This window comes from Heptranchias perlo, chromosome 4 (genome assembly GCF_035084215.1).
Source record: "Heptranchias perlo isolate sHepPer1 chromosome 4, sHepPer1.hap1, whole genome shotgun sequence".
NCBI lineage: Eukaryota > Metazoa > Chordata > Chondrichthyes > Hexanchiformes > Hexanchidae > Heptranchias > Heptranchias perlo.
Genome location: NC_090328.1, coordinates 56,243,778 through 56,256,201, shown reverse-complemented (window position 1 = coordinate 56,256,201; position 12,424 = coordinate 56,243,778). Strand labels below are relative to the sequence as shown.

Sequence of the window (12,424 nt, the reverse complement as noted above, 5' to 3'; positions counted from 1 at the left end):
GGCTGGGAAGGGTGATGGAATTGGTGGCGAGTAGTCTGACACCAAAGGCAGTGGAGGGGTCAAGAGAAGTGGTGATGAGATAGACCTGGGTGGCATCAGCATACTTGTGGAAGCTGACCCTGGGTGGCATCCGCATACTTGTGGAAGCAGCATGCAGACAAAGAAGAGAAGCGGAGGGGCTAAGAATAGATCCCTGGGGGATTCCAGAGTTAACGGTGCAGGGTCCGGAAAAGAAGCCATTGCTAGAGATGCACTGACTACGATCAGATAAGTGTAAAACCAAACAAAGGCAATTCCACTACGCTGGACAAAGGCATTTGAGGAGTGTGTGCTTGACCATGTCAAAGACTGCAAAAAGAGATAGAGGATAGAAAAATGCACCACAATCACAAAGGATGTCATTTGTGACTTTGATCAGGGCCATTTCAGTGCCGTGGCAGGGCAGAAACCTAATTAGAGAAATTCAAACACTGAGTTGCAGAAAAGATGGGCACGGATTTTAAGAGATGACAACACCTGTAGGGCAATGGTTAAAACCCTTGACTACTGTAATTTTAAAACCTTCTGGACTTTGATTGATTCTACACAGGAAAGGGGTAACTGTGTCCCTTTTGGCCATTCGAAGAAAAGGGTTAACTCGCCCCTTGACATTACATTTGGACAGTATAAATTCAAGACTGCAAAGACAGCAAAGTGCAGTCAGTTTAAAACTGAACATTTGAACATCAGTTTAAAACTGCAAAAGCAGCAATGTACAAAAACGTCAACAAGCTTTGATCTTCAATAACAACTGATAAGAACAAAAGCAACAATGTACAGATGTGCCAAGAAGGTTCTGGAAGTGTTGAGATGGTTTGAACAAGTCTTTGGTTCGCAAAAGAATATAAAGGTTCTCGCAACAAATGACTTGGAAAAACAGTGCCGACAGTGAAATCCTTGGGACAATTCTTGCACCTGAATTCACACAGGATAAGATGATATAGTGGGTTCACACGGTTTTTGAATGGTCCAACCAACCATCCATCATTAATGCAACGATGGGTGAGTGGCCAAAATGGGACTTCTTATCTTTGTTCACACCCAAACTGCCAAAAATCATATAAAAATAGGAGATCATAGCAGCTTCAACAGTTGGACAGTCAACAAGAGAGCTGCAGTCGGAGGTACAACAATCGGATGAGCTGCAGGCGGAGGAGCTTGGAGAAGCTTCGTCTACTGCAGTCAGAAGAGCTGGAAGAAGCTTCAAGAAGAAACTGCAAGACCCTTCCACCTTGAGGCTGAAATCCTTGGTTTACAATTGTATGTATTGCTTGCTTTGCTTCCTATTTGTGTGAACTTTTAAATCATTAAATAATCACTTGTGATTAACAAAACTCCCTGTAAGGGTAACTTTCTTTGACTGCTATTGTCCAGGTCCACGAACCACCGAGAAAGTAGCTATTTCCCTACATACCTGCAAGAACTTTGGAAATGGAGATGGTGTAGTATTTTGCAAGGACAAAGGGGTCAAAGGAGGGTTTCTTTTAGAAGGGTGTGATGACAGGAGTTTTGAAAGGGAAGGGGATATTACCTAAGCAGAGGGAACAATTTACAATGGCAGCTAGCATGGGGACCAGGAAGGAATGTTGGGTGATCAGCAGTTTAGTAGGAAAGGAGTCAAGGGAGTAAGAGAAGGATCTCATGAACAAGATGAGTTCAGAGATGGCAGAAGGGGAGACAGGAAAGAAACTAGAGAAACATGCAAGTTCAGAGCTACAGCAAGGGGGAGCCGGGGGAGAAGCAGCAAAGGCAGCTGATCAGATGGTCTTAGGAATAAGGTACATCAGCTCCTCAAAGTGTGGAGGGGGCAGGGAGGGGTTTGAAAGAGACAGCTGATAGTGCAGAAAAGAAGCTGCGAGGTTATTTTTGCTTTCCAGGATCATCCCGGGAATAATGTGCAGTTTGGGCAGAGGAGTGAAGTCTGACAGGGCTTGATGAACCAACTAAAGGGGAGATTAGAAAATAATTTCTTTACACGAGGGTGGTCAGAATGTGGAATTAACTTCCATAAACCATTGATGGAACAGAGTCCATTTTTTTTTAAACAGGGAATTAGATGGTTGCTTGAAAAAGAATATTTAAGTATTTGGGGAGTGAGCAGGAGCGTCAGATTAGATTGGGTGGCTCACATGGAGAAAAGCACTGGTCAAACCTAATGGGCCAAATATCTTGCATCTGTGCTGTAATATGCAAGTCTGCTGGTGGCAGGAATTGGAAGTGTGAACAGAGCTCAAAGCAGATATCTTCTGCACCTTGCACTTGTGAAAAGTTCAATCACACCAGCATAGGATTAGCATTATTTTTTTTTTTACTTTTCTGTAACTTGCTGCAGAAATTAACTTCAACTTTTATGCAGGTACCTTAATAGAATCACTGAACCTACAGTGTCTACTGCGAAAGCAGATAGCTATATAGAAGCTATACACTTATTATATCTCTCTTCTCCCCTCTCCCTAAAATGCAAACAATGGTCTTAGGTCTAGAGGGAAAAGTATTTTATTTAAAAAAACACACAAGACATTAGTCAGTACAAAATTTGAATGTCTCGTGGAATCTTTAGAGCTTCCATACAGGATCAATTACAATGTTTAAATGCAAATTCATATCAGCTGCAGTTCAGAACACAAAAACACACAAACATTTGGCTCAAAATAGTGAAGGACAGTTGAATCTTTCATTGATTTTTATATACTCAATACTTCCATTAATGTCCAAAGTATGGAAACTAATTACCTTTGTTACTTTTTTCTCATGTGAAACTTGAACAGGTAAAATTGATGAACACCATTCTGTAGTACTAAGAGAATTCCCAAAAAGCAAGATATGCCAATGATCTTCAAATCAAAATACATTATACTTTTGTTGAATGTAATTCAAATTAAGGCTGATTTGTCACTTACTTTTACCAACTGAACTCAGAGCAATTTTAGTATAAAAGTGAACTACCAGCAAACATGAACTAATCTCAAGCTGCAATTCATCAATCAATTACACAATGTAACATGAAATGCAAGGCAAAGTTAAAACACTTTCACAGTACTAGCTATGTGTCTGTTACACAAAAGGGTCTAATGCCAAATGAAAGAAGGATCTAAAAATAAGTAAACCAAATAAAATTTGGGTTCCTGCTACGGGGATAATTTTTTTTAATAAATGTAATTTTAGCCAGCAATGTGGTGAGTTTTAATTGTATTAGCACACTGGTACATGATCATAGAATCATAAAGGTTACAGAATAGGAGGAGGACAGTTGGCCCATCAAGTCCGTGCCGGCTCTATGCAAGAGCATTCCAGCTAGTCCCACTCCTCCCCCTTATCCATGTAGCCCTACAAATTTTTTCCTTTCAAGTAGTTATCCAGCTCCCTTTTGAAAGCCATGATTGAATCTACTTCCACCATGCCCCGGCAGTGCATTCCAGATCATAACCACTCGCTGTGTAAAAAAGTTTTTCCTCATGTCACCTTTGGTTCTTTTGCCAATCACCTTAAATCTATGTCCTCTGGTTCTTGACCCTTCCGCCAATGGGAACAGTTTCTCTCTATCTATTCTGTCTAGACCCTTCATGATTTTAAATACCTCTATCAAATCTCCTCTCAATCTTCTCTGTTCCAAGGAAAACAACCCCAGCTTCTCCAGTTTATCCACGTAACTGAAGTCCCTCATCCTAGAATCATTCTAGTAAATCTTTTCTGCACCCTCTCCAAGGCCTTCACATCTTTCCTAAAGTGCAGTGCCCAGAACAGGACACAATACTCCAGTTGTGGTGAACCAGTGTTTTATAAAGGTTCATCATGACTTCCTCGCTTTTGTACTCTATGCCTCTATTTATAAAGCCCAGGATCCCGTATACTTTTTTAACCACTTTCTCAATCTCCCCTGCCACTTTCAACGATTTGTGCACATATACCCCCAGATATCTCAGTTCCTGTACCCCTTTTAGAATTGTGCCCTCTAGTTTATATTGCCTCTCCTCATTCTTCCTACCGAAATGTATCACTTCGCATTTTTCTGAGTTAATTTTATCTGCCACGTGTCTGCCCATTTCACCAGCCTATATCCTCTTTAAGTCTATCACTATCCTCCTCACTGTTTACTACCCTTCCAAGTTTTGTGTCATCTGCAAATTTGGAAATTGTGCCCTGTACACCCAAGTCCAAGTCATTAATATATATCAAGAAAAGCAGTGGTCCTAGTACCGATCCCTGGGGAGCACCACTTTACACCTCCCTCCAGTCCAAAAAACAACCATTCACCACTACTCTCTGCTTCCTGTTACTTAGCCAATTTTGTATCCATGCTGTTACTGCCCCCTTTATTCCATGGGCTTCAATCTTGATGACCAGCTTATTATGCGGCACTTTATCAAACACCTTTTCAAAGTCCATATACACCACATCAACCGCATTGCCCTCATCAACTTTCTCTGTCACCTCATCAAAAAACTCTAGCAAGTTAGTTAAACACGATTTGCCTTTTACAAATCAGTGCTGGCTTTCCCTAATCAATCCACACTTGTCCAAGGGACTGCTGATTCTGTCCAGGATTATCGTTTCTACAAGTTTCCCCACCAGAGGTTAAACTAATCCTATCATATTTCTCCCCTCTTGCCCCAAACCCAAAATAAAATGTTCAAGACAACCGCTGATCCACTGACTGAGTTATTTAAAAAAAAAGATGGCTTACTTGCCAGAAAGTGGACATCAATTTATAATCTTTACTGTACTAGGTCATTTTCTCCCAGTACTAATCTGTTTTTATAAAAAGTTGTACAGATGTCAAGAGTACTGCTTCATAATGACTTTTTTACACATTTATAAATTAGGAGGAGAGTCTCTGCACTGCAAATATTTACCAGTTTCGATCACTATAAACAAAAACCTAATGTGGCATTTCCGAACAAAAGCTTTATTTGCAATATCAGAGTCCTAATTAAGATCTTAAAAATTACTAAACTACTGAATACACATTTTTTAAATGAACTATCACGGCATGTTTTTGGTAGCATTCTTCACTAAAGAAGGCTGTGCACAAACTTTCAAGCACTAGTGAGGAAAAAGGAGATTCTACCAATTTATTACTAACAAGGCAATCTAGTTTTAAAAATGTAATCAAATTGTTTTTCCAACTAAAATCAGATGAACCATCTAATTTTATCTGAAGTGGATTAGGAGTTGAGTTACCAATATTAGTACACTCATAAAATGAAGTAGATAAGGCCTCGTGTTTTGCAGCAGGCACAATAATTTTTAAACAGTGTGTGAATGCTTTTAAGATTCTGCATCAAGCTATGCATATTTCATTGTGTCTGGTGTAATCCAAATGCTTCAGTTTTTTAAAAATCTACAATGACTGTTTTTTTCATATCGGTACATGTTCTTATATTCTATACAACCAGTTTTGCTTTCGGTAAGTTTATAACTGGAAATAGAATATTTGCATAAGTCACTTTGGATCCACAGAAAACAAAAAAATGAGACAGGATTTAAAGCAAACAAAAATCACCATGAAAAGTGGCTTGATCAGACATGTACAGTGAGAATTGGAGGACTGCTAACGTTGTACTGTTGTTTAAAAAGGGACTGAAGGATAGACCGAGTAATTACAGGCCAGTCAGCCTAACCTCGGTGGGTGGGCAAATTATTGGAATTAATTCTGAGGGACAGGATAAACTGTCACTTAGAAAGGCACGGACTAATCAAGGACAGTCATCACGGATTTGTTAAGGGGAGGTCATGTCTGACTAACTTGATTGAATTTTTCGAGGTGACAAGGAGGATCGATGAGGGTAGTGCAATTGATGCAGTCTACATGGATTTTAGCAAGGCTTTTGACAAGGTCCAACGTGGCAGATTGGTCAAAAAAGTAAAGGCCCATGGGATCCAAGGGAATGTGGCAATTTGGATCCAAATTTGGCTGTGGCAGGAAGCAAAGGGTAATGGTCGACGAGTTTTTTTGCGACTGGAAGGCTGTTTCCAGTGGGGTGCTGCAGGGCTCGGTACTAAGTCCTTTGCTTTTTGTGGTATACATTAATGATTTGGACTTAAACGTAGGGGGCATGATTAAGATTGATTTGCGGATGACACAAAGATAGGCCGAGTGGTTGATAGTGAGGGGGAAAACTGTAGACCTAAGGAAGATATCAATGGACTGGTCAGATGGGCAGAAAAGTGGCAAATGGAGTTCAATCCGGAGAGGTGTGAGGTAATGCATTTGGGGAGAGCAAACAAGGCACGGGAATACACAATAAATGGGAGGATACTGAGAGGTGTAGAGGAAGTGAGGGACCTTGGAGTGCATGTCCACAGATCCCTGAAGGTAGCAGGTCAGGTTGATAAGGTGGTTAAGGCGGCATATGGAATGCTTTCCTTTATTAGCCAAGGCATAGAATATAAAAGCAGGGATGTTATGCTGGAGCTATATAAAACACTAGTTAGGTCACAGCTTGAGTACTGGTGTGCACAGTTCTGGTCACCACATTACAGGAAGGATGTAATTGCACTAGAGAGGGTGCAGAGGAGATTTACAAGGATATTGCCAGGAATGAAGAATTTTAGCTATGATGACAGGTTGGATAGGCTGGGGTTGTTTTCCTTTCGAACAGAGGAGGCTGAAGGGTGATTTGATTGGAGGTGTACAAAATGATGAGGGGCCTAGATAGAATGAATAGGAAGGACCTATTTTCCTTAGCAGAGGGGTCAATAACCAGGGGGCATAGATTTAAAGTGATTGGTAGAAGGATTAGAGCGGAAATGAGGACATTTCTTTTCACCCAGAAGGTGGTGGGGGTCTAGAACTCACTGCTTAAGTGGGTGGTAGAGGCAGAAACCCTCAACTCATTTAAAAATACCTGGATGTGCACCTGAAGAACCGTGACCTACAGGGCTACAGACCAAATGCGGGAACGTGGGATTAGGCTGAGTGGCTCGTTTCTCAGCCGGTGCAGACACAATGGGCCGAGTGGCCTCCTTCTGCACCATAAATTTTCTATGATTCTATGCTGTATTATGCTAATTTACCACTTTAAAGCACAATATTTTAAATTGTAGTGAATATACCCCTCTCTTGTTGGCCTGAATGGTACAATTAACAAAATGGATGCAGGGAAATGTGTCCTTATTTGCTTATATCAACTCTAGAGCAGTTATATTTATTGGGCTTCTCTAATAGGGATTAGCTTGTACTTCAGTTACTCCACTTCCACTTATCCTGAATTGCATCCCAATTTCACCCAGTGATACCACATTTACCCCAATCATAGAAGTAATGTATTGGAGATGTGCACCACAATCTACACCATGTTTAAATGCAGTCGTTATTTTTAAAACAAAAAAAAGGGATTTGTGCACATGAACTGTTTTTCCCCAACTCTGAAATGGTTCTCAATTGTAACTCAGTTTGCAACATAGGCCTTGAGTATTATATGGATGCAACTTTTCACCTTTGTATTTAGTCACAAAAGACATACTATATTACTGATTTGTTCTACCCAAAGCCACTCAATTTTTCAAGTACATAAATGTTTTGTCCTGAGAAATCATGTCCCAGTACTTTTTTGAACCAAGACCCCCTTATGTTTGTAGGAGAACATTCCTAATCTTTGAATTAGCAATAGATCAAGATCTGAATGGAACAAAAAAAGTTATTCCCTGCATTATACAATACTAGAAATTGAGACTTTTAAATGAAGCTACCACACTGCCTGTACATGTGCTTCATGATCATGTTAAAGTTTACACGTCAACTCCATTGCAAATCTACAGTAGCCTGTCAATTTACCAGTTTTGATTGCATTTTGATAGCTTGTAAAACATTTATAAGGATGGTCTTAAACTTACAAGTAAATATAACTGATCTTTAATTAAGGCAGCACTTTGAAAACAAAATCCACAAAGTATTTGCTCTTCTGGCAAAAATGAAGAAAAGCATTAGATGTTATATTGGTCAGTCTTAACTGTACAATTTAGCACAAAAGAACTTGCAAATGGTACAGTTCTTCTTTAAAAATGTTTTTTTACAGATGACAAAAACTGTAGGTGCTAACTTTTTAAGTTACATTGTCTAAACAAATAGAACTAAACTAGTATAATTTTTTCCCAAAACAGGGGGAAAAAAAAAATCCATCACTCCCTTTGTCTTTCACCCGTTAAGGCTTCAAGATAGGCAACAAGACGTCTCAGAAGAATTGTTAAATTAAACCCCGTCAGCTTTTTGGACATTTTTAAAAATATCTACTTCTGCACTGAAAATGTACATTAGACTCAACACCTTGCAAACCAATTCAGACAAGGTCAGTAAAGCACAAAATGTTTAACTGAGCAGGAACTGCCTATTTATGTATAAGTGTACATGAAGATGTGCATTATGGAAAATAAGGCATATAATGCAATAAGGCAAGGAGCAAAACAAAGTATAGTACACAGATTAATCTGAATTGGAGCCTTCACCTAAACAGACCTTCAAGTTCATAATTGTAATATAGTAATTGTCATTCTGAGAAGTTAAACCATGGGAAAGTTGGGTAAATTTTAGTACTACACTCAGTTTTAGTCCCATTTTAGAAATCCCATTATATGAAACCATAAAATGAAACCATCTACACCAGTATAATCTATTAAAAAGTGTTCCATAATTTACAATGGCTCAATTTTGCTTCTACAATCTACTGTTCAAGTGTCTTGTTCATCTAATTTTGAAACCTTCACAAGTCTGGTTAAAACGTATAAACACAGCGTCCAGTTTCAGAACAGCTGTAACATTATCGTAAGAGTCTTTTTTAAAAATATATATAAAAAAAGACTCTTACCATATATATATATATGATTAAAGTATACAACAGAACAAATTGTATTTCTATCCTCACTATCAAGATTTCTAATTATTTTTACACATTAAATACTGATCAAGATCCTCTAATCTACTCAACCACCTGTTGTGGTTTCTTAATCATGATCATGTTCCTTCATACAGTACATTTTGGGAATGATATCACTGAAGCCAGCATGTTCTTTGTGGTGGTAATGAAAGTACATTTCACAAAATTTTGTCTCAAAGAAATATCAAAGGACCCCACCAATGTCTGCAAGTTTATCCAGCAACTAGGCATACAGAACCAGAGGGTCCCAAGTACACGTTAAGTTAACTGATGTCATTGGCAGGGATGCTACATTTAGCCTCAGTGAGATCAAGGTTTGTCACTGTGGCAGAGTAGATGGATCTTTACCTTTTATGTGGTCCATGATACAGGTATGATCTTGTGTTCAAAATGGGAGGGGGGGTTAGAGAAAGTGCATTGGGAAGAAAAGGGGAAAAAAATTCCATTCCTCTACACCAACATCCTTCACTCTGGATAGGTACACACAAAAAAGCATACACTTCCTGGTGGACACTTAAAAGCAGCAGCGGCCATGGGCATGGGATCAGACCACTTGTCCATCACGGAGTAACAATACACAATGGGGGGAAAGAGCGAGAGATTATTTGCATTTCAGTCATAGAGTTGAATTTTAATTGTCATCAAAAGCAACTGTGCCGCTAACAAAAAAAAAATAGTACTAATGGTGCAGGCAGATTTCAACATGAAGCAAGACTTCTAAAATCTTCCAGTTTTATCTGATTGTCTGAAAGGAATTATTATTCCCAATATGTAACAATTAATTTGAGTGTACTTTACACTATTGCATTTTCTACCAATACTGAACAGTTATATTACTCTAAATGTTTTCCAATTATAACTATGCAGAGATTCATTTCACAAATGGTTAATCTTTACTTTACTCATACTTGCAGTCTATGAGTAGTATGGAAGCAATATTGAGCCAATAAATATATCAATGTGAACCACATGTAATACAGAAGCTAGTACAAAAACATTATAAAAATGCTACTGCACAATAAGTCTGACAAATATCAATGCTAATTTTGTCATATCACACACTATAATCTGTGCTGAGAAAATCCACATTATAAATTTGTTTAAGCAGCAGATATCATCTAAAGTGAAATGGACTGAAGAAGGCAGTGGGATCAAGTCATGTCTTTTTATCTTAATACAGATTTCTTCTTCCATCCTCTGAATAGTTAGTGCTTTAAACAAACAGTATTTAATAGACAGATTTCTAATTTTGTAACTCAGTGCTATTGTCCTATTGCTGGGCAACTTTTTAGACAAACTGTCTCAGGTATGAACCTTTAAAAAAAAATCAGGTTCTCATTAAAGTGACATCAGCCACCATAAAACCTTTCTTTTAAAAAAAGTTCAGTAACACTTAGATAAATTAAGTTTCCCCACAGCACTTTTATTATGCCTAGAGATCAGAATAAAAGACAGAATGTAAGAATCCCACCTATTAATTCTATTCTTATGCAAACTGATTTTATTTTCAAGTAAAGCTCAAAACAGTCTCCCATTCCCGAATTATCATCCTCTTCATTCAAACTCTTCCATTGGATGAGAGAGATGAAAATGGGACAAACAAAATATATGTTTCCTTTATTACAACAATATTGTCAAAGTTTTAAGATCCTATTGTATTCACAAGGTTATAAAGCTTAACAAAGGATACATTACTTGTTATTAAACAGTCCACCATCATAATTTAGTTGGATGCTGCTTCCGATCAATCCACATGCACTGCAATGTCATACAGACAAGCTAGAGCAGGATCAGCACAAAATTGAAAATAAATTCAATTTAGCAATCTTTGAAATTTCTCAAAATATAAAATCACTTTATAGTAAACCACAGTTTGTGGCAGGTACTTGTTTTGGGGGGGGGGGGGGTACAACTGACTTCATCAAAATTATACTTTTGTGCAGTTTGAGGTTTCTTTTTTTCTGCAGTAGGATGGCAGTCAAGGTTGCATGTCCATAAAGTAGCTGAGTTAGCTGAAAAGAGATCTGAAATCACTCTTCAAATAGTGCTCTTCATCTCACCAAGTCTATTTTCCAAATTGAATTTGGGTAGACAACTTTGTGCAATAGACTCATGTTCAATAGAGATTAAGGCTGATGGAATTTAAACCACAAACTGTCCATCCTTCAGATTTGCAAAGTATAGGGTCAATATTTGTGACTATCACTCCAAGTGCATAACCTAGCCAAGAGTTTATTTTTAACATTAAGCAATAGTCAACTGAATCAATGGGTTTTAATAAAATGATGTGTTGCTGAGTCACTCATTCTAACATTTTCATGTCAGTAGGTTGTGGGAACTTATTATAAACCAAATCAGAACTCTAATTATTTTAACCATCAATTTATTAATGGATTCAGTAACTGAAAGGGCAAAGTTATATTTTCAAAAATTAGCCTTCGAGTGTTTTAAAATCAGCAGTCCGTCTCACAATGAACTTCTAAAGTGTTAATATACCTGACCTACGTGTAAAATGAGGAACTTTCTTGAAACGGCACCAAAGGTACTGAATAAATTGAAAAAAATCAATTAATACTACTGGATCTGGGAACAACTGCCAGCAATGAACAAACTATCAATAAGCTGAAAACACAGTCGAACATCTTGTAACGACAGCAACACCGAAGACGATTCTAAACTTCCAACAGAACAATGGAAATTCTGCAAAGGAACAACTAGGGAACAAAAAATACCTACCATCTGGTTAGTGCATTAATATCACCATAAAAAATGATTTATTAGACTGCATAAACAAAAGTATCATGCTGCAACAATCCACTCTGCCCTGCCTTTCCAAATACCCACTCGAAAAAGCCAGATATCCTTCATCTGTACTTGTACATTCAGCAGCAAGTGTTATGTCCAACCTAAAGTCATTGTGGGGGGGGGGGGGGGGGCAGGGAAGGAAAGTTTATTAAAAAAAGGAAACAAAAAACATTTCTCCTCTTCAGCATTGCACTACTAAAATAACCAACTAAAGAAAACCAATGGTCAATTCCAAATCTTGAAAAAGTACTTATGTACAAAGGCTAAATTGCATTAAACATGACCTCATTTTGGCATACACTATTAAAAATCCCACCCTCTGCTTATTAAAATCCCTAGGGCTCTTGAACACCAAAGGATGGACCGGTCAGTTTTTCATTGATCTTGCAACTTGTTCCATGAACCTTCTGATCCCTTCACATCAAAGCCCAACATTCTGTCATAGGTCAAAGCATTTCATAATTGCACCTCGATCAAACTTGAAGTTGAGAAAGGCCCTGGATGAAAAACTAAAATCAGAGTGTCCGTTGCAGGAATCAGAGAGATCAGAACCTGATCTGCACGTCCCAGTATATTCCAAGAGCTGATTAGAGTTGCATAGTTCACAAACTGCATCTAAGTAGGGAAAAAAATAAAGAGTAATCAATGTACTTCTATAATGACGGACAAAATTATTTGTAAAATATGAACACACAAGTTCTGTATAA

The 12,424-nt window shown here is 38.2% G+C and overlaps 1 protein-coding gene across 1 annotated transcript in view; it reads right to left on the bottom strand.

Moving 5' to 3' along the window:
• Positions 1-2,519: 2,519 nt before the first annotated feature.
• The window catches only part of dcp2 (decapping mRNA 2), a 42,399-nt gene continuing 32,494 nt past the window's right edge, over positions 2,520-12,424 (bottom strand). Inside the window, exon 11 of the mRNA XM_067982961.1 lies at positions 2,520-12,332. Coding sequence (XP_067839062.1) covers positions 12,157-12,332 — 176 coding nt within the window. The 3' untranslated portion in view covers positions 2,520-12,156. The remainder of the gene's footprint in view (positions 12,333-12,424) is intronic.